Raw genomic sequence first — 27,916 nt, 5'->3', positions numbered from 1 at the left:
ACTTGCAACTCCAGTACTACACGCAACTCAGTAGGCACCCAAATTGGGTGATTTTGACATTGTCGGGACATGAAGAGATATTTCAGTTGTCTGGGAGCATCCTGCAGAATTAGGGCAACTTAGAAGCTCCACACTGGTGCTCTTTAAGAATACAGTTGTATAAAAGAAGATAAAGAATAAAACAAAATATCCTCCAAAAAAAAAAAATCAAAGTCTCTCCTATCCATTCTGTTTTCACACACTTGCAGACAATTTTCACCCATATACTGCTCGGTAAGTCTATCCCGATGGTGAGTTTTTTCATTTTGAAATTTTGTTCATGTATGTAAAGAAAACAAAATGGAGACTAATCACCATGAAATTGTTTGTTTTTTCTTTTGAGGTCATACACTCCAAAAGTTTTTGATAAAAATCACTTTCATTTAAATTTTGTGACTATTTTCCTACTACTTTAGGAAGATTGTTTGTAAGAAAAGTGTCTACGGGGGAAAAATAGAAGTATGTTTTGACCCATCAGTTTTGAGCTTGGCTATCCAGCAGGAGTCCGGGCAGGTTTCGAAGTCCAGGTATCTGTCATGGCACCAATTACTTCCTGAAGAGGATACACGACTCACCACTGCGTAGATTGCTTCAATCTGCCTCTAGATGGCGCTGTATCATGCCCCGCACTTCGGTGATGTGCAACTGTTGCTGTAGTATAGCAAGTATGAGAGTTCTTATTTATAACATTTTTACTGTACTTCTCCGGAAGCTTCTTGCCATTTTACACAATAAAATACTTTAAGTTGTGTGGTTTTCCCGAAGCTAAACTTGAAAATGTCCACTGGTATTTGGGCAGAAATTTTAGTGTACACTTAGTGTCAACTTTTATGCAATATTTAACCAAGTGACACTCAGCAACATGTTCCAATTGAAGTGTGATTAAGTAGCATACTTTTCATATTGTTGTCCAACAATATTCTTCCAAGGACACAAAAATCCACCTTCTGCAACTTGTGCAGTGTTGATTTATGAGCAAAATTCATAAACATGAGATTTGAGGGATGTGATCATCACTAGCAACATTATAACTGTCTTTAATAGCAACAACCTATATCTTATCAAAAATATGATTACAACCATTCGTAGACCAGGCAACTACTGTGATCAACATTACACACTGTTAATTTCCTGATCATGTCCATGTGTATTGGAAGTTTGTCAAGTACCATTATTTCAATGAGCCTCACCACATTAACGGCATCATTGTCAAGGCAAGGTTTTTTTTACAAATACAGTGTATCTAGGAGAACCTCAGCAGAGGAAGTATGACTCAAAAAAACATAATCCTCTCAGCATCTCTCAGGACTGACTTAAAAAATGAAAAATATACAAAGAATGGCAGTGTGCGATGGAAAAACATTAATTGTTCAAAGAAAATACTGCCATCTACGGACTGGAACACTGTAAAAGACAATAATTTCACGAATTGGAGCCGACAGCCTTTTATGCAACACAAAATTTTCGCGAGTTGCCTCTTACACGCAATGTGTATAATGTATACAACTTTCACATGCATTTTAATTTCGCGAATCTTGGCTCTCGCGAAATTCATGAAATCAAAATGCACACGAACATTCCTCATTTTACAGTTGATGGACTTGCACAATCTTACCATGAGTGTCGTGTCCCGATTTCTAACCCGCACGATTCCCGTTTTGACTGTGTTTTCATTCAAGAGGATGGTGAAAGGGACTCCCATTTCGTCGAACCTGACATGGAGGGGATAAGGCTACATTTTAATAGTTCCTTGGACAGACTAGTCATTCACATGGATATATAAAATGGTTCATGATGAGATCTAATGTCATGACATTTTATTTTCGAGCACAATGACACTTCAAGTCATCATAATATTGCAATACAACTTTCTAATTCCTAAGATTATTAACATCACTCCTGACTGAGGTTTGTTCTCAAAACCTCTTCCCGGGTAACATTCTTGTAGCTATAGTACTCACTACACCACAAAAATCTGTCGTTTCCTGGGATTTTGAAGTAAGGGTCTTGCCACACCATGGCTTTATCACCTGTACCTCCTCTTGACAAAGTAATACAGTAACTTGTTAAACAAATAGCTCTTTTTCCACCCATTCAGAGCAGAAAGGCAAATTTGCAGCAGACAGAATTGAAGGTCAAGAGTGGGTGGAAAATACATTTATATGTAATGGAGGCACTAAGCATACATTCATTTGTGGACAATACAACTATGAAGCAGACGTTAATTTATGCCAGTGATGTCATAGGCGAGAGCCTAGCTCTGATTAGTCAAAACATAGCTTGGGCAGTAGAGGGCGCTTGCATTTCGCAGCCTCAACACACGTGAAACAAGAGAGTTGTGTCGCCACCAGAAGTCACTGTTAATTTGCTGTTCTTACGTCAGCCCAATGTTGTAATTAGACAATTACGGTTGGATATGAAAACTTAATGTTTAATCGTACCCATGGTAAAAATGTTATATTTAAGTTCTAAAATATTTGGTTTAAAATTGATATACAAATTGGTTATGAATGTGACTGAACAATGTGCAGTGGTAAAGTACATGCAATGCACAGGAGTCAATGAGAGATGTGTATAGGTTACGGTGCAGTGCGGTTCGGTGTAGTTAACTTATGGAAGTTGTTGATATGATTATGTACGAGAGTCGTAACACCTTCGGGCTTGACCGAGAAAGAAATTTAGTAACAAATGAAAGATATATGAACGATAAAGGTGTGAAAGCATAAAATAGGTCAAAGGGTCACTGAGTTAGCTGGCCTATGATATCTATAGCATGACAAAGGGTTTCATGATTAGAGGGAGCTCGGTACAGTGGAACCGCTATAGAACAAATAGGACAAAATGCCTGATATGGCAAACTAATTTCTCTGGTCAGGGCCAGGTTAATTTCTTTCCTTAGATATTGTTTATTTATTGATGCAGAAAGACATTGGAATTGACAAACAATAATTGTGGTCCAAAGGATCTGGTTAGAAAGAGTTTCCACTGTACACAAAGATCACTTGGATTTGCAAGGATGACATTACATTGTTATGTCTTTAGTTTAGTGCAAGATCTTATATTTCATGACCAAATAAGTAGAGTTAGTTGTCCCTTTGGTCAGGCTGCTAATTTACACACAAGGTAAAGTAAGCATACACTGTACATGTGAGTTTATTTCACACATGACACATTATGGTGTCTGTCATTGTCAAACTTATTTATCTGATGAGATGCAGATGCTTATTATCGTTTTATTTCTGTCATTAAATCCAAGGTTGAACCTTGCCCGATTGGACATGGTAACATCACTTTGGGTGTCAGCAGTGATTTTTGGTACTGGTTAAATAGCGTCACCTACAAACTATACCGCAAAAAGCACCAAGTGCATCTAAAATTGGATTAGTCGTGCTCACATTGTGTAGTAGTTCTCAAGCGAGGGTGCCATTTCCAAAATGCAGCGGATGTTGATGCCAGCCTTGCGGAACTCCTTTCCCAAATAGTCGCAGAGCTGCAGTAGAGTTAAAGAACATTAAAAGATGCAAAGATTTCTGATAGACTCACCAAGTTCAATGATATCATAAATAACATTAAAAACTAGAAATGTCGCTATGGCAACTGGTATGCCTCTGCCTTAATGCATGGTTCTCCTAATAGGTCTACAGCACAATGTCTTGACAATGTGTGATGAGTTTCACATAATTGGCAAAATATTAAAATGACAGGTTCGTCACAAATGTGTTGAATGTTCACTTTCCTTGAACTAGGTTTAATTGGATGGATGGCTATACTGCCTAAGAGCACAGGTATTAGGGGATTTGAGGATTTTTACTTCACTTTTGACCCTTTTATTTATAAGTCTACATATTGATTAAACTTTCAAGGTATGGAGAAAAAGTGTAATTTCACTATCAAATAGTAATTTTTTTTTGCATTTTAACTTGACCTTTGACCCTGGTCCTTTGACCCTACAATTCCAAAGAGAATCGCTGTCAGGTAAAACATGCATGCAGAACTGTAGATATGTACTAAGTTTCATGATGATACCTTGAGTCACCTTCGAGATATGGACCAAGAAATGAAATTTAGCACTTTCACTTGACCTTTGACCTTTGGGCAAGAAACTTCCAAGAGAATCTCTATTGGGTGATACATGTATATATCAAGTTTCAAGAAAAATTGGGCAGGTATTGTATTTGAATATGAGGGAAAAAGTGAAATTATGAGGAGTTGACCTTGACCTTTGACCCCCTGACCTTTGACCCCTGACCCCCACATTCCCTAGATAATCACCGCTAGTCAGTACATGCGTATGTACTAAGTTCCATTAAGATAGCTTGAACCATTGCCAAGATATGGAGAAAAAAGTGAAATTTTAACATTTTCACTTGACCTCTGACCTTTGACCTCATGACTCGAAACTCTCTCCGGAGAATCTTCATTTGGTATTACATGTATACACCAAGTTTCAAGAAAAAACCTCCAGGAATTGCATAGATATGGTGGAAATAGTGAAATTTTGAGCATTTGACCTTCACCTTTTGACCTTGAGCATGTGCCCCAAAAATATGATAGGCACAACTTCGTCCACTCATGCATATACATACCATTAGGATACCTTAAACGATTTTTTAGTTACGCTGTCCACAAAATTCATTACGGACAGACGGAAGGACGGACGGACGGACACTTCGTGGCGGAAGCATAAAAAGATTGCACAACAACTTTCTAATTCCTCAGATTAATGATATCATTGAGTAGGAAGTCAATAAGTGAATAAATTATAGATTTCTTTCAAGAGTTGTTACACTTTCAATCTTTGACTCTGTGTCATCCCCTGCAACCCCATCAAACAATATGTAATAGAAGATACATTTTAAACTGCTCATATGATGAGATTGTATTAAACTATATTGTATCACAAAATCAATGTATACTTTTATTTTCATATTTTGCATGCCTATTTCCTGCGTAACATTCTGTTCATGAAAAAGCTGCAGAAGCTGATAAATAAAATAAAAGATGAAATGAAATAAAAGTGAATACCTCTCTGAGTTCTCGGGTGCCCCTGAGTGGAAGAACCACCACCTTCAGTGGGGCCAGTCGGAGGTGGAGGCGTAGGATTTCCCTCACCACCGCCTTGCCCCGCGTGTCTGTCCGGCTCTTCTCCTGGTATGCATCCAGCAGGAGGGCAAGTAGTCCCGCCTCCAGGGACGATGTGGTCTCTATCAGATGGGGGATGACCATCTTCCGTCCATCCTTGCCCTGTAACGTGGAATGACACCATGAGAGAATTTACAATGAACTTTACGGTTCACAAGTCAATCAATACAATACAGTGGACTCCTGTTATTACAACGTTCTCGGGACTGGCAATTTTCTTTTGTTATACAGTCAAACTCGGATACCTCGACGTCGGATAAGCCGAATATCACTTACCTCGGGGGCAAAATGAAAGTCCCGACTGTTCCTATGGAGTTTCCGTGTATTAAAATTCGCGTAGCTCGAAAAAAGATAACTCGAAGTTCGGTTACCTCGAAGTGAAATCTACTGTCCCGATCTTAATTAACTTATTGTTTTTCCCAGCATGTTGCTCGAATCGAAATTGCAAACACTCAGCATCTCCGATTAAGCGCGCGTGGACAGCGAAGACATGTCACAAATGTTTTCACACTCGATTGTAAATATTCTGAGACCAGAACAATCGCGCGCCTAAGAAGAAATACCCGATACACAGCTGACAAGGAAAATCCCCAACACCTACCAACACACGTACATGGTATGCACATAGCACCCGTGCCAATGGAGTGCTTTACGATAGCACTACGCGCTGCCCCATCATTTGCTTTTCTTTAACCACTGTGTTTTGATTTTTGATCGAGACAGTCATACCGTGCGCGTAGATTTCTCAACCGTCGGGGCGCACCTGCTTACGTTGACAGTTATCTTGCCATTAATCACGCTCCACTGTCAAAACATCAATCTCCCTCGTAGTGCCTTTTTTTAAACTATTTTTTTTTTTGCCTTTCACGAAGTTAACTTCCCCGAGAACGCAAGCACTGAAACTTTTTTTTTTTCCAGCAATGCGATTATGAAAATCTGGAAGTATAGGCCGATCACAATGAAGAAAAGAATACACAGGGCTCCGCACTAAGTTTTATCGGGCCACCAATATCATTGATTTTTATTTTCTGGTGGTCGAAAGTAAAATCTGGTAACAAAAAAAAAAAAAAAAAAATCAGGAAAAACATTAGAAAAACTAAATCGGTCCTACTAAACATAGACAAATTAATATTAAGCATTATTGAAGTGATACAGATGCCCATGTCTAAAACAAATGAATAGAAAATTCAATCATCTTGCTCTGTGTTTAAAGATTTGACAAATAGGCGTAGAGATTATTTAAAAAGTTGATGCCCATTATATTGAGGAGGTCAAAACTTACGTTTGAAATGAGAAAATGGGAGCATTTGCTGACATTTGTCAGCATCCGACATTTGTTTTAGCATTGTAAAAAGCCGAAAGTTACCGTTATTCATTTTTAAATGTAAAAGCAAACAACCGACATTCATTTTAGAATCTTACGGAGCTGAATACTATCCTAATCCATTTCCAAACGTGAAAGCAAACATCCGCTATTTGTTTTAGCATCTAACTGAGCGGATTAATACCATTAATCATTTCCAAATGTTAAAGCAACAATCTGTTATTTATTTTTGCATCGTACGGAGCAGAATATTACCGTTATTCATTTCAAACATCCGACATTTATTTCATTATCGAACGGAGCCGAATGTTACTGCTGTCCACTTCCGAAAGTGAAATGAATCATCTGACAATTATTTTATCATCGCACGGAGCCGAATGTTACTGTTTTTCATTTTTGAACGTCAAGGCAGACATCAGACATTTTGGACCATGAAACGTATAGCTGAATGTTACTGATATTTATTTCGAAATGTACCGTAGCAAATATCCAATATTTTTTTATCATCGTATGGGGCAGAATGTTACTGCTATTCACTTCCAAACATGCCAAACGTAAAAGCAATCAATCGACATGTATTTTAGCATCTTCCGGAGCTGAATGCTATTGACATTTACTTTCGAACGTAAAAGCACACATCCGGCATTTATTTTATCAGCGTACGGAGTTGAATATTATTGTTATTCACTTCAGAACATCAAAGCAAACATTCGACATTTATTTTAGCATCTTCCGGAGCTAAATGTTATTGCAATTTACTTTCGAACGTAAAAGCAATCATCCAGCATTTATTTCATCATTGTCAGGAGTTGAATATTATTGTTACTCTTTTCCGAACGTCAAAGCAAACATCAAACATTAATTTTACCATTAAACGCAGCTGAATGTTATTGTTATTCATTTCGAAATTTAAAAGCAAACATCAGACAGTTATTTTAGCATCATTAATTATGGACATGATGGAGCAGAATATTACTGCTATTTTCTTCCGAACATAAAAACAATCATCTGACATCTATTTCAGCATCTTCCGGAGCCGAATGCTGTTGCTATTTACTTTCGAAAGTATAAGGAAACATCCGACATTTATTTAACCATCGTACGGAGTTGAATGTTGTTTTTCATTTCCGAACGTCATAGCAAAAATTCGACATTTATTTCAGCGTCTTCCGGAGCCGAATGTTATCCTTATTCATTTCCGAACGCAAAATCAAATATCTAACATTAGTTTTAGCACCATACGGAGCTGAGTCTTATCGTTATTCATTTCCAAAAGTATGAGCAAACATCCGACATTTATTTTAGTATCATACCGAGTCAAATATTACCGTCATTCATTTCCACAATTAAACGCAAACCCCTGACATTCATTTTAGCATCTTACGTAGCTGATTGTTACCGCTGTTCATTTTCAAAACTAACGACAAACATCTGATTTTTTTTTTTTTTTTTTTTTTTTTTTTTTGGTGGCGCGATCGGGCCACCAAAATCTTTTTTTCTGAAATTTTGATTTCATTTCCGATTTTCACTCAATTCATTCATATAAAAGTTGATTCAATTCAAGTTGACAAGCATGCAAACAATCAGTAGGCGCTATAACAGACACCATGTTGAACATCGATAAACATCGGATAAGTCGAAGAAAATTCGACGTACGCGTACCTCGAAATTCGCGTACGTCGAACCATTTTCTTCAGTCCCGACGAATTCGAGGTATCCGAGTTTGACTGTATTTAAATTTCGTTATAACTACACAAATAAACGATAAAAAAAAAAAAACAGAGAAAGGATCATGTTGCAGCCTGAATTCTTATTTCGTTGTAACCAGAATTTCGTTATGGCTTTGTTCGCTATAACGGGAGTGCACTGTATGAAAGTTGCTAAAGTGAAAAGTCACTGAACATCCATGAAGACTTTACTTCCACAGAATTGAAGCCCATTTATAACAGACCAGTTACAAAAGTTGTCCACTTAAAAGTGAAATGCCACTTAACATCCACTGTGACTTTACTTCCAACAAAAATGAAGCCCATTTACAACATAACTGTACAAGTTTCAATTGCATTGGACATAAGATAGCGATGTTATCAAATTCAAAGATTCAAAATTTGTCACAAAAGCGATCTTCATCTTCAACACATATGCAAATATGAAGAGGTGATGTCATAACATAATACATCTCCTGCTATCTTGCACAGCTATCTTTCCTAACTGAACTCCTCAATAGAGTTAAAAAAGAAGAAATTGTTGTCTTTGCATGAAGTTGTTGTATTGTAGTAATTCCTGAAAGACAACCTAATGGGAAGGGAGTTGTTATTACTTAGTACTAAAATCATGATTCTGAAATATTTCTGCAAGAATCTCATCAGACAGATGATGACATTACTGCCTCGTCTTGTGTGGTTCACACAGTTATCATTGTTTCAACCAAAATGTAACTTTACACATTCTATACTATTTAATTTCATGTAAAAATTTACTGAAATTTCCTTTATTCTGGTAGTCTGAACTTACTCTCATGAAGATATTTTAATGTGGGAGCATGGATAGTCATTTCCTTTTAACTTTTGCACTCACATGAAAGGTGCCTAATAATCATTTGTGGAATAACAGATTTCTCGGGCAGAAACAGGACTGTTGGATGAAAAGGGATGCATTACGGGGAAAGGGGATAAAATTTTGAAGTTTATACATGTAGCTACCTGCAAGTCAGCCTTTGATTCAGCCTGCAGTCGTTCCACAGGGGTGCTCCCGTGATTGGCTATTCTCTCAATCGTGTCTACTCCCCACGGGAAGGTGAACTGGATCTCGGCCCACTGCACGTGACCGGCCGTCTTGATGTCTGTGGCAGTGAAGCCTGAAGGCACCCCTGCAAACTGCATTCAAGTGGTACAGATATCATTTGCCAAGCTCAGATACCAACTCATTTCGCCCGCCAACTATCAAGCATTTTCAATGAGAACCATATTTGAAAAAAAAAGTTACATAATTAGACAATGCTCTATCATTGGATGACATTCGTACATACATAAATTATGTGCAGTCTTCTATGACACTATATGCCTTGTTTCTCACAAGATTGATGTCTTGCACTTCATCTTCCTATCCTTTGAAATAACAGCCAAAACAAGAACAACAACAACAAAACCCTTACTTCCAGACAACACCTTAATATCCTTTTAGGTTTAGGAAGATCTATACCGAAAGTTCTTTTTCTCCTCTTTGTTTTGCAATATCGAGAGCTAGTTGTATGATTTATGCAATCTGTGACCCTACATGACAACCTTAGTGAATGCCATAAATGACTGCAGGGTTCCGTAGCCAGTTTTAATCTCCAAACTTGGAAGGTGGCCCCGGAGGAAGAATTCTCACCTTTCTCCACCAGAGCAGCCGTTCCTTCTGCCAGGTGTCAAACCAGAGGGTAGATGTCTTTGGGGTGGAGAAGAAGTGCAGGGCCATCTCGGTTCTTTCAACGGCGCTATGAATAAAGAGCAAAGTGATTCATAAGTACAGCAGAACCTTGTTAAACAAGAGGTCAGATATGAACAAATGCTCCTATATAACAAGTTAATTTTTTGCAGGTCCCAAATTTGTATTTTTTTGTTTTCATAACCTGATATAATAAGATAATTGTCATGGTTTTTAGGTCCTCTTTTTCACTAGGTTCCCCCTGTGCCAGCGAACCATTCCACCTACACTTAAATTATCTTCTAATCTGGCTCCCGTTCATTTACAAGTATCTCACAGCAGTTTGGCCCAATTAGGACCTGCCAAGTCGGGCATTTAGGCATCAAAAGCAAGAGGATTCCCAAGAGCTTTCAGGAAGTTGACTAGTGTGTTAGATGTATCTCAGTGGGTGATAACAAATCCCAAATGAGGGCAGGTTTGTGCATTCATTAGTCAGGACTCGTAAGAAAGAATGTTACTTTTCAGGAAGCTGCCTGCAGAAAAGGGAAGACTTGGCCACTCAGTATAGTCCTGTAATCCACTGCCCTGTGTGTGAAGTCAAAGGACTCCCACACTAGCTCCAAAATGGATATTTTAATACACACCCGTTTGGCATATCAAGCGGTGTACAGGTGACTTCTGATATAACGAAGTCCTAGGGACTGACAGTTGTTGTTGTTGTTTTTTTTTTTCAATACTGAAATTTCATAATAACCAAAAATAAAATGTACAAAGATATATGAGGTTATAATTTTGGGATGTGAATTTTACTCTGTTGTATCCAAAATTTTGTAATAACTGTGTTTGCTATAACGGGGGTGCACTGTATAACGATTCTCACTCTCACTTTGGTCACTCGCCCACCTGAAAATGAACCGACTGCTGTCCCCATCGCTGGAAGGCCTGCTGCGGAAGCAAGGACCAATCTGGGCTAGACCAAAGGGGAGTCTCCTGTGCAGGAGGCTGAGGGTGTTGGAGAAATGAGCGAAGGTACCTGCAATGGAGAAACAAAATTCCTTGCATCTATAATACAGCCATGCACCCGACATGCTATTTTAATTGCACAAACACATAAGCCCTTTGCAAGATCATTACCACAAATTGTTGTTTATACTGTGCACACAGTTATGCATACAGACATGGGATGGCAATAAGCTGGTTTCACAAAACATTCAGATCTTCAAGAAGACTTCTGGATGATTTTTAGATGTTTGCATTTGATGAACATCTATGAATTAGATATCTCTGGGTAGAATTTCAGAATTTATAGTGCTTGGGTTAAGGAATAAGAATATTTTCAAAATTCATAATAAATCACAATGAACAAGGGTAAAAGTATATAAGCTTCACAGAAGAATGCATGATTGGGTACTCAAGGAAGCAGAGCAAAAGAAAGCATGCATAAATTCCACACAGGTGAACTTCTTTAATAAGCAAGCAGTATTGTAATGGATTATGTTGGTACATTACTGGAAGATGTAAGCCTCCTCTTTCATCATTCTTGTTCAGTGTATTATTTTTAGTTTTTCACAGTATTGTTTATCATGCTCAAGGACCACAATAAATTCCACAAATTTATACATGGCATTATCAATTTACAGTTAAACTCGCATAAGTCGATCTTCTCGGGACTGAGCAAAACACATCGACTTAGGCGAGTTTCGACTTGTACGTAAGTCGAAAAAAATCGACTTAAAGTTACACCACACGTACATATGTATAATGTACATGTATGTTGTCTACTCTGGAGCCGAGAGCTGGAGCGGTGTGCCCGATATTTGCCCTTCACCAAGACACTTTATCCACATTGATGCAAGCCAGGGCTCCACACTAACTTTTATTTTGGTGGCCCCAAAATGATTGATTTTTATTTTTTAGTGGCCCGAAAAAAAAAAAAAAAAGAAGCAAAACTAAATCGGTCCTACGTTCGGTCCGAAAGTTACCGTTATTTATTTCTGATTGTAAAAGCAATCATCCACCATTTACAAGTATTTTAACACCTTCCGGAGCCGAATGTTGCCGTTAATCATTTTCAAATGTAAAAACAAGCAACCGACATTCATTCTAGGATCTTACGGAGCTGAATATCATCCTTATTCATTTCCGAACGTGAAAGCAAACATCCGCTTTTTATTTCATCATCTAAATGAGCCGACTGATACCGTTAATCATTTCCAAATGTAAAAGAAACAATCTGTTACTTATTTTAGCATCGTACGGAGCAGAATATTACCGTTATTCGATCTCCAAATTCAAAAGCAAACACCCGACATTTATTTTATGATCGCAAGGAGCCGAATGTTACTGCTGTCCACTTCCGAAAGTGTAATGAATCATCTGACATTTATTTTGGCATCTTCAGGAGTCGAATGTTACATGCTATTTACTTTCGAACGTAAAAGCGAACTTTCGGCAATTATTTCATCATCGTACTGAGTTGAATACCATAGTTATTCATTTCCGAACGCCAAAGCAAACATTCAACATTTATTTTAGCATCTTCCGGAGCTGAATGTTATTGCTATTTACTTTCGAACATAAAAGCAAACATAAGACATTCATTTTATCATCGGACGGAGTTGAATACTATTGTTATTCATTTCCGAACGTTAAAGCAAATATCAAACATTAACTTAACCATCAAACGCAGCTAAATGTTACTGTTATTCATTTCGAAATTTAAAAGCAAACATCCGACAGTTACTTAGCATCGTATGGAGAAGAATATTACTGCTATTCACTTCCGAACGTAAAAACAATCATCTGACATTTATTTTAGCATCTTCTGGAGCCGAATGTTATTGCTATTTACTTTCGAAAGTAAAAGCAAACACCCGACATTTATCTCATCGTCGTACGAAGTTGATTATTATTGTTATTCATTTCCGAACGTCAAAGGGATAATTCGACATTTACTTTAGCATCTTCCGGAGCTGAATGTTAATGTTATTTACTTTCGAACGTAAAAGTAAACATCCGACATTTATTTCATCATCGTACGAAGTTGATTATTATTGTTATTCATTTCCGAACGTCAAAGGGATAATTCGACATTTACTTTAGCATCTTCCGGAGCTGAATGTTAATGTTATTTACTTTCGAACGTAAAAGTAAACATCCGACATTCATTTCATCATCGTACGAAGTTGATTATTATTGTTATTCATTTCCGAACGTCAAAGGGATAATTCGACATTTACTTTAGCATTTTCCGGAGCTGAATGTAATTGTTATTTACTTTCGAACGTAAAAGTAAACATCCGGCATTTATTTTATCATCGTATGGAGTTGAATATCATTATTTTTCATATCCGAACGTCAAAGCAAACATTCGACATTTATTTCAGCATCTTCCGGATACTTTTTTTTAAATCCTTATTCATTTCCGAACGCAAAATCAAATCTCTGACATTCCAAAAGTATAAGCAAACATCCGACATTTATTTTAGTATTATACGGAATCGAATATTACCGTTATTCATTTTCAAAATTAAAAGAGCAAACATCTGACATCTATTCAGCATCTTATGGAACCGATTGTTACCGCTTCATTTCAAAAACTGAAGGCAAACATTCTGCTTTTTTGGTGGCCCGGCGTGCGTTTTTGGTGACCCCAGTCGCAAATTAACCATTCGCGAAATCGTGATTCGATTCGCGAAAAGACTCCGCTAAATATAAGGCATAGATCGCTACACTCGGCAGGGGCTACGTCGTCCTTTCACCAGGTCTCGTTACAAAACCAAAATCTCGCGTGAGTTCTTGCGTTACCTATCGTTAATGTTAACGAAACATCGTTAATTTGCGCTAGGGATCGTTACTCATCGTTGCTACAAACGTTAATTTTCCCGATCGTTAGTTTGCGTTACTAACGATTCAGGTGAAACCGCTTGTGTTAATGAAACGTTAATGTTTATTTACGCAGTTTCTTTTGGTATATACTGTATGTAAACAAAAACTGGCGTCTCGTGATTTTGACAGTGATTTATTACACAATAAAATCTTATTCGACTTAGGCACAGTGAATTCAATGGTTTTTCCGTGAAAGTGTTCTTGGAATTTCATCGACTTAAGCGAGTATTCGACTTAAAAAATTCGACTTATGAGTGAATTAATACACGTAAGTCAATGGGGAAAAATCGGGACTTTTTAAAATTATTGACTTGCGCGATTATTCGACATATGCGATGTCGACTTATGCGAGTTTAACTGTATGTACCAAATGACATAAAATCCTATAATTTGTCTGGAATGCCCATTTAAGGCCATTTATAGCTCAAATGCGTGATGATGATTCCCTATTTAGCCCAAATCTTTCTGCCTCCGGTCTGTGAAAGGGGAGGTGCTGCCAAATCAGGCAGGTTTCAGGAAAACCTCACACCAAGGTTGAAGGCCAGTTCAATTACACAGTGCATTATTATTTGACTGCAAAATAGATCAGTTCAATAATGTCTTCAATATTTGTGTTAGCTTGCTACTAAAGAAAGCTTCTGAAAGCAAAGCAAATTCTACCTTTTAGAACAGACATGAAAAGATAAATTTGCTGTTTTTTCTCACACACAACTAAAGCACATACCGAGCATGCTAAAAACAATTTTTACATTTCCAGAATTTCCAAGTCCAAAGCATAATATGGTGTTGCTACAGAGCATAAGAACTAAAATACAAAAATACTGACCAGGGCCCCATTCATAAAAAGTTGATACAATAGCAAGTCATGCTGGAATGGCAACTGTCATGGTAACAACAAGAATCAAGATTCCTACTTGGCTGTTGCTACTGGAAGTTGCCATTCCAGCAAGAGTTGCTATTCCTAACATCTTATATGAAACGGAGCCCAGATCTTGTGTAAACAAACTGTCACAAATGATCACATAAAAAAGATAGGAAATATTAAATACATCAAAGCTTGTTCCCAGATAAAGAAATACCTTGATGTAGGTCCCTCTGCAAACATGTTTCTCCCTCAACTTTTTCTCCAGGTTCCACACACCTGCAAGGGGGGTAGGGGCAAAACAGACCAATGTCATAGCAAATTTAACATTCTGACCATGACTGGAACAACAATTCAGCTTGGTATGGTATCCGAACCCTTTACCTTATTTCTTTCATAGAGGATTCGGAGTAGGTGTCTTGTACAAATTCACTGATATTTTTCTCAGTTAAAGGAGACCTCCGGATGATTTTCAAATTTTTACATTTGAACATATATAAATTAGTTATACTGGGTACAGAGTTTGAGGATTTATAATGATTGGGATGAAAAATAAGAATGTTTTCGAAGTTTATAACAAATTGCAATGAACAAGGATGATGACATGGCAGCCTCACCATAAGAATGCATGAGATGTGGCTAAAGGAAGCAGCACAAAAGAAGTAGGCATGCATAGATTACACACAGGTGAGCTTGCAAGCATGCGGTATTGTAATGGAATGACACTGCTACATTTCTGAGATATGTGAGGCTCCTATGTCATCATCTTTGTTCAGTGTAATTTGTTTAAGGTTTTTGAAAGTACTGTTTCTCTGCTCAAGAACCACAATAAATTCTACAAATTTATACATGAAGCTGTTGATTTATGTACTACATGATGTGAAATTATGAAAATCGTCCGGAATGCCCCTTTAAGCCAGGGAATATCTAGAAACTCTACACGTCACAGGTTCCAATTACAAGCAATACTTGGGATACAGTTTTTGCAAACATTAGTAGTTGCTCCGTGCGCCAAGTCCAGGGCACCCTTTTTTGATGTCAGCAGAAAGCTTTGCTGGTAAAGGATGCCAATTTTTGAATGCACAGAAGTGAACTGGTTATGGATCTACTGAATAAGCATTGCAGCATTAGACAAAATAGAGCACTGTTAATGCTAAACTTATCTGCAAATACTTGGGAAAGTGTGGGGGATATGGGTATATATTTTATTGACAACATCTGTATTTCATCAATTCAATATCTATGTTACAATTTGTATCAATGAAATCAAATAACTGTGAGACAAATTGATGCTCTAAACCATGTAAATCATTGCAATGCATTATTACACAAAATTACTGTCTGGTTAGCATAAAGACAGAACTCAAGCTATGTATAATATGTATGCTCACAAACAATTACTTCATATGTAAAATAATACTGAACCCTATCAAGTCACCTTACTTGAAGACTAGGGAACAAAGGCGAACCATCAACATTGTCATGTAGATTCTCCTGACGGTCTATAGATGGCATTCGTTGCAAGATGGCATTTTGCACGCCAACAATGTGCTCCCTGGAACGTACAATCTCTGTCCACCTAGTATAGTAGTTGCGGTGATAGAGTGATCATGCGTGTGAAGAAAAAAACAAGAAAAGAATGATAACTCCACTTTGCCGTTCGCGCAACATATACTTGGTCAATGTGCATGCCTGCAACCATAAACATGTTTCATACAAACAAGCAGACCTCTGGAACCAAATAAGCAATACAGAAAAAAATAAGAATAAACAAAAAATATACAATTACTGACATTTCAGCCATCTTGCACTGACTCTGGCATAAATAGTTTTAGGCATCATGACACCAATTTGATCATTCAACCACAATATGGAACAGTAGCAAAGTGCATTTCTAGAAACTGTTGGAATGAACATTTGTCATATTTCATCTGTACCAGCCAGTTTTCATTCACGGGGGTTACGTAATTCATTTCCCTATTGCATGCTGCTTAAAACTTGAATCACAAGCAGAATCAAGCACTCGCAAGAGAGTGGATAGTCAATTCTAAACACTCTTCTGGACAAAGAGAAGTCATTGTGTACATTGAATTCTTTACATCAGAATTTGGGACAATCATTGCTTAGTTATGAGATTCTGCTAAACTATCATGTTGACCCTCTAAATAGGCTTGTCACTCTGTTTCCAAAGATTCACAAGGAAAGAACACCCACGTGTATGTACACAGGAGAACAGAAACACTTGTTGAAAATCTCAACAATATTTATCCCAACATATTTAGAATCCTTTTACAAGTATACCTCAAGCTTGCATGCTGAAAATTCCAGGTTACTTTGCACACATCCTAACTACAAGCATCTGAAAGGTCATACAACAGGTGTAAATGTAGTTCTGGATATCACTATAAAAGTTAGTAATAAAATCAACCAATCAACTCCACCTACAATGACAAAAGCATTTCTTCTTTTTTTTTTTTTCTGTTCACAGTAAAGCACAAGCGTAACAGCATAATCATTCTCAACTTACCATACTCTAAAAAATATTACACAGGGAAAGTGCGGTAGACATGCCATCCTATGTCATAAAAGCAGACCGTTCAAGAGGAGACGACAACAACAGATTTACACCTCTACAGTATAGAACCCAAGCATACCTTCATAGTTTCTGGCCATAAACCATCAAAGACTGGAACACTTTGCCTATTGAAACCAAAAAAATGCCATCTTCTAAAAAATTTCAACCCTCCTTAGAGGGCTAATTAATTTGTGTCCACATACCACACCACACTGACAATTAGTCATGTCTGGACGTGATGCTGATAACAGCAATGGATGTCCGGTCAACATTCCGAAGATTCTGAAGATTCTGAAGTTTCTGAAGATTCTGAAGGAACTGTTCGATCATTTTGGGGAGCATATAAACCAATGGAAGACTTACCACTCATTAATCAAATTGGAACGCAGCTCAACACCAAGGGGACCATAGTCATAGCAACTGCCAACACCAGCAGGGTTCAGCTGTTTGGAGCCGTAGATGTAACCATGGCGACTGGAGAGGCTAATGATCCTTTTCAGAATATCCTCCTTGCCCATCTAGAAAACCTGCCCAGTGTTGGAAAACATCAATTTCTTTGTGAGATTGAGGAATTAATTAGAAACAAGTGATGCAAAAAGCTTGAATCGGTTCAGAGAAGAGCAACAATTTTCGTCGTCATACAGTAGTCTGGGAGACTCAAGTATTTGGGGATTCCACCCCTAGAGTATCGACATGAACATTCAGATATATGTAGACCTACATCAAGATTTTGCATAATATGGGGATTGGAAGACTTTGATCCAGCTGTTCTCTTTGTTATCAATGTCATAATGATCATGTTACACATGGTCATAAGTTTAAGTTGTATACTATAAAGGAAGGTGTCGGATGAGTAAAGAAGGTTACTGTAAAACACAATATTTTTTGCGGCATGAAATTTTCACGAATTGAGCCGACAGGCTTTTTCACGGTGCATAAAATTTTCACCAGTTGCCTCTAACATTAATGCATAAATATATTAAATGTTAGTGTAGACAAGGACTTTCGTGTGCATTTTAATTTTGTGAATCTTGGCTCTCGCGAAATTCACGAAATTAAAATGCATGCAAACATTACTCGTTTTACAGTAAACTCTTCCAGTCAGGTAGTAAACAGATACACGTTGCAGATTGGTTATCTAGATCTATATCTACTTGGAATAGCCTTTATGCAGAAGCTGTCGTAAAAGCTTCCAGTCTAAGCTCAATGATCACTGGAAACAGACACCAGTGGAAACATAAATTTAATCCAGATTGCATTTGAACTGACCACCCCATGGATAGACATACATCACATGGAACTCCAGGCTCAGGATTGAATCCTTTTAAGTTCAATTCAAAAAAAAAAAAAAAAAAATGTGCAGAGACTCCAACCCTAAGCACCTTCTGATCTGGAGATTCTCCCGTCTGAAACCCCTAGCAAACGGGAGACTCCAACTTTTTGAGTACAAAGTTCCTTGCGGTCTAGGGTTCTAGATGCTCTCTTGTGCAATCGAAGGCTTATTTTTCAACATAAAAATATGGAAATTAAGTAAGAAATCATTTCAAGCGGGAGAAATTGAATCTCAAGCGGGAGAACGGGAGATTCTGCAAAAATGGGCTCTCGGCGGGAGATCTCCCTTCGAAAGCGGGAGAGTTGGAGTCTGTGCATTTGAATGACCCTCTAACGTTACAAATCTTCAACTACTGGGTGTCATTGCGATATATCGTAGCTAGTAAGGTAGATATCTATTATGTTAGATATGTCTACAGGTAATTCAGCGTTCAGGTAATTCAGTAGCCCATCCAGATGCGGTGTGACACTTTTGTACAGCGATACAGCTGTCTAGACTTCTAATGTATAATGTTAGGCCTGTTCAGGTAAAATTCAATTTCAATTCAATTCAATAGAACATTTATTTCCAGATCAATTCGTGTAGAAACAGTAACAATGTAATGTTGAAGATGGGGCTTAGGGGTAAACTGTTTACTGTCATTAAGAATATTTATGAAAGTGCTAAATCATGTGTGGGGGTTAGGGGGGAGATGTCAGAGTTTTTTACTTGTAACATTGGTGTCCGACAAGGTGAAAACCTTTCCCCGCTTTTATTTGCCATTTATCTGAATTATTTTCAAGAATACATTAGATATTCATATGGTGGACTTAAATATTTGGAAAGTGAGATTTCTTACCACCTGGACTCTGATAATGTCAAAAGAGCTTTAAATCTTTCTTGTTTACTTTATGCAGATGACACAATAATTTTAGCAGAAACTCCGGAGGAGTTGCAAAAAGCTCTTGATAGTTATTGTCAGACATGGCGCTTGACTGTAAATGCAAGCAAGACTAAAATTGTTATTTTCTCCCCTGGGAAGGTTAGAAGAATTCCTGAATTAGTTTATGCTGGTGATCCACTTGAGGTTGTAGATGACTTTGTGTACCTTGGAGTTAAATTCAATTATAATGGTAGTTTTAAAAAGGCAATTTCTAAACAAGTCACACAAGCTAGAAAAGCACTTTATAGCATGTTGGTCAAGGCTAAAAAGTTACAGCTCTCTGTGGACACATAGTGCCACCTATTTGATCATCTTGTTTTACCTGTTTTACTCTATGGTTGTGAAGTCTGGGGTTATGAGTGCATAGACCAAATTGAAATTTTCCATAGGAAATTCTTAAGAAAAATTTTGCTTGTGAACAAATGTACTCCTGATTGTATATGGTTTATGGTGAGACTGGACGTGGAGTAATTTTGAACCATATTAAATGTCGAATGATTGGATTCTGGTTGAGATTAGTCAAGGGAAAAGAAACCAAACACTCATGTACAATTTTCAAATTTCTTCTGCATTTACAAGGAGACATACACTCCCCGTCAAAATCACAATGGTTATTATCTATCGCAAATATTTTTTATTATGCAGGGCTAGGGGATGTGTGGTTAGCACAAGGGGGTGGATTTAGTGCTGCATGGATTTCACACACCTCAAAAGTTAGACTTTTTGATATTGTAACGGTATTTGATCGTGACCATGTACCAATTTGGGGTGGCGATCTTAAAAGATTTGTCCTATCTGCCACCAACAGTAACAAGGCTAGATCTCCGTAACGGTAGCTCAATCAATCAAATCTCATCAACTATCACTCATTCGAAGGTAATGCTGCCACCAGGTTTGTTCAGGTAAACCACGCCTTGCCAACAACATAACTTCCTTATTTGTCAGCAGAACTACAGAGAGAGAGGGAGATTAACTAGAATCTGTTCATAACAAACACTGACCAATCAGAAAGCTCCTTTTGTAAGTGCCTAATCGACCCTGAATGCCACTATCACACTGTATGTGCTATTGGTTGAAAGTGCGTACATGCAAATGAGATAACTGACTTGACCGCCAAACAGTCCTACTAAGCCATTGCTACAGGCACTTCAATACAGTGAGTCTCGTGATTTTGCACTAAAATCTCCTGTTTCAACAAGACTTCTATGCCAAGTTTCTAACAATCTCATCATTCAAGCATTCAGCATAATATAGGTGAGTTGATAATTCGATATTTAGTGTCTCTGTGCATAATCGTGACTGTTAGAGTAGCTAGTGTGGATATTTAAATACCACGAGTCAGCTGTGCACGTTTCAGTCATTGCACCACAACACTCCATACAGCGACAATTTCGCCACACGTGTTTCCAGCACACACACAGTCAGACTGGCATGCTAAGCATTCTCAACCACTCTCGAGTGTAAGGTCAACAGGCCTAACTGTCATGTACATTTCACTTGTAAATTGCGGCACCCACATTCTGGCATTCCTACAGTGTATCCTAACTACTAGTAATCCCTTCTCTCTCAGTCACAAAGTTCCTATCAAACTGATTACTTAAACTGGCTCGAGCGTCGATGACGGGTTCGTTTGTCCACAGTATATGGACACGGTCGTGGGATGATGGTCTTATTCTACTGCTACTCTTAGATTACTTCACTATCACAACTGCAACCACAGATCACTAAACAGACTTTCAGTCAATCATCACACAACGCTTGACTTTCTTCTAAACTTTGTACAAACAGGAATTGAATTCTCAACAACACTGAACGTTTAATTCCAAACTTCTATGTACATTGTCGCAAAGTGTGGTTACATGTAATACTCTGACGGTCTGTACACTTTACAGTATTGTACAGTTCAAACATTTACACACGGATTGTTTCCATTTTAGAAAATCTAGTATTGATACTTTACTCTGTGCCCCAATTCTTATATTATTACCTTTTAGGAGAAGTATGAGTACGTTTCTTTACTTACAGGCATGTTCATACTAAATTACTAGACCACTTTTCTAATAAAATGCTATTATTACTAACATTAGGTCTACACTCTGTGTGAACTTAGATTCTATCAACTTTTGGTTATACTTATAGTGTCTTTAACTGAAATTGAATTACCGGTCCTCCATTCTAGATGTTACTTAGCTCTATTCCTGGCATTTGTCTCCAAATCTAGACTGCAAGCAGTCTTCCTTGGTTTTCTCCTTTATAAAGCACGGCTCAATAAAATACGCAAACAACAAGAATAAATAACACACGTCTTTCTGCTAGTCTCATGACACTATCCGGATCTCACCCCGCCGGGATTTTAACCAGCACACACTCCACAGATACATTTCTAGGCCCTGTCAACAGTTCCTTGCAAGTTCTGCACTCACTCTGTCGGTGTCAGACCCTGCAACCTAGGTATCTCACTGCCCGGTACTCGGTGATAGCATAGACATCAAGTGGGTCACACTCCTACCTATCACTGGTGGGACACAAACACCGCTTTCAAATAACCAACTTCTGACACTAAATCAGCACTTCGACCGTTACTGTGCACTAGACAGGCCTGCCCTAGGCACACTCGATTTTGACACTTGTTAAATTTACTAAAAGTAATGAGTGAAAGGACAGAAACACAAGGAGGGAAAAGGGGGGGGGGGGGAAGAGGAAAGAACAGCAGCTTGCCATGACCACATTATACTAGGACATCAATCGCCAGATTGCAGCTAAGCCCTTGTAGTTTCAGCATCATTGAGACTCAACCTTCAGCTAAAGCATCAAACTTGTCTTTCGTCTCGAACCCAGTCTCTGACACTGCAAACATCACAACTGCTGGCTTGGCATGGTAACACGTCACTCATCAAGCTGTAGAATCTGCCGTCAGTCTTTCGCCTCATCAGGGAATGAAAGGGAAAGGGGGGGGGGAAGGGGAAAGGGGAAGGGGAATCTGCCCAACACTCATCACAACCTACACCTATATCTGTGTAACCTATTCGGTATTCAAATGCAAAGAGCACTAACGTTACCATGGTACCACCTCATGTCTTCATAAGATGTTAAACTGCAATCCACTGCACATCACATTATCATCATAAAATATTCTAAGTTCACACTTCCCTTGAAAAAAAAAAAAAAAATTCTAAGTGCTGACACTGTCAAAAATTTCTAAGTCACACTTCTCTTAGAATGACTAAGTGCTGACACTGTCAAAAATTTCTAAGTCACACTTCTCTGAAAAATTTCTAAGTGCTGACACTGTCAAAAATTTCTAAGTCACACTTCTCTTAGAATGACTAAGTGCTGACTAGTGACACCATAAAATATTCTAAGTTCACACTTCCCTTGAAAAATTTCTAAGTGCTGACACTGTCAAAAATGTTGAAGTCACACTTCTCTGAAAATGACTAAGTCTCAACAAGTGTCTCATACAAAAGCAGAACTAACAGTAACAGTTAGATTCTAGACGACACTAACTAGAATCCTAACACAGTTTAAATTCCAAACACTAGTTGCCAATCTGGGTAAAATTCTAGCAACAAACTGGATAACAACTTGGGTAACAACAATAATTAGACTGAGTCTATCCTAGGAGACATCGTTCATGACCCCCTATCCCAGGGTCCCAGACCCTGCATTGCATCATCGCCATCTCTCTGTTTAGCAAAGAAAAACAACATCCTCTCTTAATAAATTTTCCTAAGAGACTGTGAGCATGTAAGAAAAATATTCTCAAACAATTGATACTCCATACTTGTCCCTACTCTATTGAGAAGCAGAGTTATTTTCGCCTAAGTCAATGGGAAAGAAACCCTAAATTCGCTATCCATCTTCTTAATAAAATTGTTTCCAATTTCCCTAACTAAGAAGACCATCACAAATATTTTCTAAGTATTTGTTTATATCCTCATATCTCAGTTTATAAGTTCTAACCATGCTAACAACATTATAGGGACTTAGAGAATTTTAGACTTACAATTGCTCTAACTTTATAGCCTCAGACTTTATCAGATCACAAATGTAGCATCAACAAGACATCAAGGATGTACAGGGTCAAGATCATCAACGAAATTCTCAGCCAGGGTAAAATTTCAAGCTTCCCGGGCCCCCTTTTATACCCCTTGACCCGGAGTCCTAAAGTGCAGACAATACGCCTGTGAACGCTGATTGGCTAAAAGTTTTTACGTCACGCACAGCGGTAAATTCGATTGGGAAGTACACTGCAGCGACCATTGTTCGCCGGGGAATTAACCTGGATACAACAAAAATTACACTCTCATCTTTGGACATTACACTCCCAAAACGAATTCTGGCTATTCACCAACTTATTTCTCTTCAGTATAAAAGGTAAGCAGTGAAATTACACATTTCTTAATGCCATTTCTCGTACGTGAATGCACTCGATCTTACCTCAGTCCCACATGTACTATTCTATGTTTTCTGACTGAGCTATAATTAGCACACGGGTTTCGCCGTTGCCGGTTGATTTTAGACTTGCCAGTAAAACCACATAGTCTCATTTTATACTTGTGAAAACATTCAAATGACTTAAGTTTCTTCCAAAATCCAATCTTTTCTACCAAAAAGATCTACAAGAGCCAAAACCTATGTCATAAATTCTGAATTCGTCTGTTGACATTCTGTGATACGGTAACTACGCCATACACTGTGCAATTGTCTATATAGCCTAGCTAGCGTCTACACATTGTCATTTACGTGTGCATCCTGCTAGTCTTCTATCATCACTGTTCATTGTTTATTACACATATTCTTCAATAAAATCTTCCTTACTATAATATTCATTTTGTGTAAAAAGCCTCAATTTTGTTGTTTTGTACTTCTCTGAATTTTATTCACATTCCAATGTTCAACGTCAACAATTTTGAGATGATTATCAAAACATTGCCTGTATCCAAGGACAATATCAACATTGCTTTTATCATTGTACTACATGTGTTGTATTTTTTTTTTTTTTTTTTTTTTGGGGGGGGGGGGAGATAACAGCATTTTCCTCACAATATGTCTATTCAAGAGTGGAGAGCAGCAACATGGTCAAATAGAATCTGTACAAATTATGGAATGTTTAAGGATAATTTGATGTTAGAGAAGTATTTACAAGTCTTGTGTAAGAAAGATTATATTACATTAAGTAAATTCAGATGTAGATCTAATGGATTACCAGTTAATAAGGGCAGGTTTGATGCAAGCCTGACAGATGAATTGCATTGTACTATTTGTTCATCCGACGATATAGGGGATGAATTTCATTATATTTTTGTTTGTCCCTTTTTCAACAAAGAGAGATTATTGTATTTACCAAGTAGCTTGACGGCCAGTAGACCAAGTGCATTACATATGGCCAAATTATTCAATTCAGCTAATGCTTGCCATTTGAAAAAACTAGCCAAATTTGTCAGAATTATTATGTTTCAGTTCTCTTCAATACCAAAGAAGAAAGAAAGTATTTTTGTAGAAAGTAAAGTAGATGTGAATGTTTGCACACGTAGTGGTAGAGTACTGAGTAGTTAAACGTCCTTTACGCCTTGTTTTGTAAACATATTTATTTATATCTGTTATTTTCACACGTAGGCCTACATGTACATTATCACTTATATTTTTGTATTCATATATTGTAAATATGTTTGTACTCTCATACCCCGAGAGGGGGTCGATAGAGTCAATAAAATCTTATAAATAAATTAAAACAATTCAGTAATGATAAACTGGAGGTGACAACTCAGTAAGCACAGCTTGAAGTAAGTGCACCTTTAACATTTGAAAACGTAGATGTCTAGTTGAATCTGATTGAAACATAGTTAAAAAGACATTACGTTAATATACATATATTTACAAGACGAAGTACAGATGCACAAGAGACTAAAGCTAAGGATGCAGGAGGAAAACAGATAGGAAGAAGGAAAAAGAGAAAGAAAAGAAAAGAGAGGAAAAAAATAACATTAAGGAGAGGTAAAGAGAACCCAAAAATATATAAATCTAAATTTACAAGTGTAACTAAATTCCATAACACAACATTCAACAGGCTCAAGTTGGTTGTTCAACTTATCTGCTTATTAAAGCTCATTTCCTAACATCACGACAATCAATCACTAATCACACTGCACAAGCAAGGGTCTTACACAGACTACGTTAAACACTCCCACTCCCAATTAGGCGTGTAAAACTGTAAATTTTAGTTTGAATTTAATAGAGTTCTAACGCTATGAGATAATCCAGGTCTATTTTACTTTTAACGTAGAACTAGTTAGTATTGAATTTGAGGTGCACAAGTGTGAATCTTACTCACACAAAACTGCCTTTGTTAGTTTTAGAAATGGAGGGATAGCTATCGCCGGTTTTATATCACCCCAAACGCTGATGCATTGTGTGCCATATCATATTTACCAAAACTCGAAACGTCTTTAGTGTTTAGTAGGCCTAGCGCCTATTAACATAATTAATAACTCACTGAACTTGTTGGAATTGGATCTTCAACATCAGAACACCGTGAACACAGTCAAGCGTCTCAACATACGTTTCACTTTCAGGTCTGAATGTGGCGCATTCGGCTTCGAGATATAATTTGTATGTCGCTCGTTGGGAAACCAGTTTTCATTCAGACGAAAATCTTTAGGCCTAAATTAACTAACGTTAACGTTAGACCTATCGTCTACCTATCAAACACTGAATTCCCAGGTATGCCTACGTGTACGCCATAGACGATCGCTGCTGCGCTGCGGGGCCGGGGGGCGACTACTCAAGCGGCAAACATCTAACGTTAGTAGCCCGACCAGCCGGCGTGCGTGCCTCGCCTCTGTTCGTATGATAAAGCGACAGGACTAACGTTAGTAGCTGTGTACGTACCGTTATTATATTACCACACGTGGGTGACCGTGCGTGCGCATGGAGATCGCGCAGCATAAGCACGTATGTAGGTCCAACCATACACGTAATCACAGCACGTCAGAATTCTGCTGCGGTTATGATGCGTTTCTATTTAGTGCCGAATCCATCTAACAGTTAGAATTTACACGGGGAAATATGGTATTCAGAAAATCCACAAAAAGCGTTTACCATACAACTTTTATCAACTTTTACCAACTTTTATCAAGGTTGCTGGCGTTGTAAATCATTAAATAAAATATATACATAATGTGTTACTAAGCCAGCGTCCGGCCGCGTAGCCTAATGGATAAGGCGTCCGACTTCGGATCGGAAGATTGAGGGTTCGAGTCCCTTCGTGGTCGTGGGAAGTCGTTGTACTTTTTTTATTTCTTTTTTTTTTTCCTCCGTGTTTTTACATCCCCCATCATATTTTGTCCCCACCCCCATATTTCATTCCCCCAATATAGCAGATGTGCTATTATTTATCATTCCTGTTTTTCCTCATTGTTCAGCTGCCATTTTGACATGAACCAATGAGTTCCCAGTAATACTAATGTGTATATCCCTGAATGGTCCTAATTGACTGCCCATATCTTGCAGTCTTCGAGATGTGCCTACCAGATCACAATTGATAACACTTTTAGAGTAGGGACCTACTTTTAACATAAGGAGGTACATGTACTATGCTGACGTATACTATCATTAAATGTGTTGCTGAAGATAAAGCAATAAAGGGTGTGTACAGTTCTCCATATGGTTGAGGTGAGGATTTAGCTTTTAACTTTTTGCAAGATATTCAGAAACCACTCTATGAGATGTCAAAGAGCATGCAATTCTAAGGGGCATCAAAAGTTTATTTGATGAAAATCGGTTTTGAAATGGCTTAGATATCCAAAAACAAGGTGAAACAAAGAGATCCTTATAAAAGGCGTGGCCTGTCGCCTTTTATCATTATCACATTTTTGGATATCTCAGCCATTTGGAAACCACTTTTTATCAAATAAACGTTGAATCCTTTACAAAATTATATGCTCTTTCATATTTCATAAGAGGTTTCATTATCTCACTTACGAATGTTCAAAACATGAATCCCCACCTCGACCAGTACTGTACAGTCCCTTTAAAGGACAAGTTCACCTTCATGAACATAAGGATTGAGAGAATGCAGCAATATTAGTAGAATACATTAGTGAAACTTTGAGGAAAATTGGACAATCGATGCAAAAGTTATGAATTTTTAAAATGTTTGTGTTGGAACTGCTGGATGAGGAGACTACCAAGGCTTGTGTCGTCATATGAGTACAACAGTATAAAGAAAATGTAAAGAAAGTTCTGCATATTTTCACTTTTTTCGCATAATAAAAGAGCACTTGACTTGCCTCTTTCTAAAGGCAATGGGAATAAATACTACCCATAACATAATAATGTCAGTAACGAGTCAAGGGAATGTGTACTTTTTTCAAAAGATGAAATTTTGTGAAATTCTCTTTATAATTTCCTTATATTGTTGT

The 27,916-nt window shown here is 37.8% G+C and overlaps 1 protein-coding gene and 1 non-coding gene across 2 annotated transcripts; one reads left to right on the top strand and one right to left on the bottom strand.

The window, feature by feature from the left end:
- Positions 1–27: 27 nt before the first annotated feature.
- Positions 28–26,269, bottom strand: LOC140231747 (DNA polymerase subunit gamma-2, mitochondrial-like). Its single transcript, XM_072311899.1, has 11 exons — positions 25,990–26,269; positions 17,602–17,765; positions 16,102–16,242; positions 14,881–14,942; positions 10,817–10,946; positions 9,878–9,983; positions 9,208–9,381; positions 5,065–5,283; positions 3,435–3,529; positions 1,655–1,751; positions 28–690 (listed from the first exon to the last, which is right to left on the bottom strand). The coding sequence occupies exons 2-11, from the start codon at positions 17,754–17,756 to the stop codon at positions 631–633; spliced, it is 1,239 nt and encodes a 412-aa protein (XP_072168000.1). The 5' UTR covers positions 17,757–17,765; positions 25,990–26,269; the 3' UTR covers positions 28–630.
- A 425-nt stretch (positions 26,270–26,694) lies between these two features.
- Trnar-ucg (transfer RNA arginine (anticodon UCG)) lies at positions 26,695–26,767 on the top strand. Its single transcript has one exon. It is a non-coding gene; the product is annotated as a tRNA-Arg (tRNA).
- The last annotated feature ends 1,149 nt before the right edge of the window (positions 26,768–27,916 follow it).

Source organism: Diadema setosum, chromosome 8 (assembly GCF_964275005.1).
Source record: "Diadema setosum chromosome 8, eeDiaSeto1, whole genome shotgun sequence".
In the NCBI taxonomy this organism is placed as follows: domain Eukaryota; kingdom Metazoa; phylum Echinodermata; class Echinoidea; order Diadematoida; family Diadematidae; genus Diadema; species Diadema setosum.
This window is presented reverse-complemented; position numbering and strand designations above follow the sequence as displayed.

Excerpts from the sequence above, each read along its gene's own strand:
- LOC140231747 (XM_072311899.1), bottom strand. The coding sequence starts at position 17,756 with ATGGGCAAGGAGGATATTCTGAAAAGGATCATTAGCCTCTCCAGTCGC. Across the intron at positions 16,243-17,601 it reads TCCAATTTGATTAATGAGTG|GTGGACAGAGATTGTACGTT; the intron begins GTAAGTCTTCCA and ends CTACTATACTAG. Across the intron at positions 14,943-16,101 it reads TTCCCTAGTCTTCAAGTAAG|GTGTGTGGAACCTGGAGAAA; the intron begins GTGACTTGATAG and ends CCCCCCTTGCAG.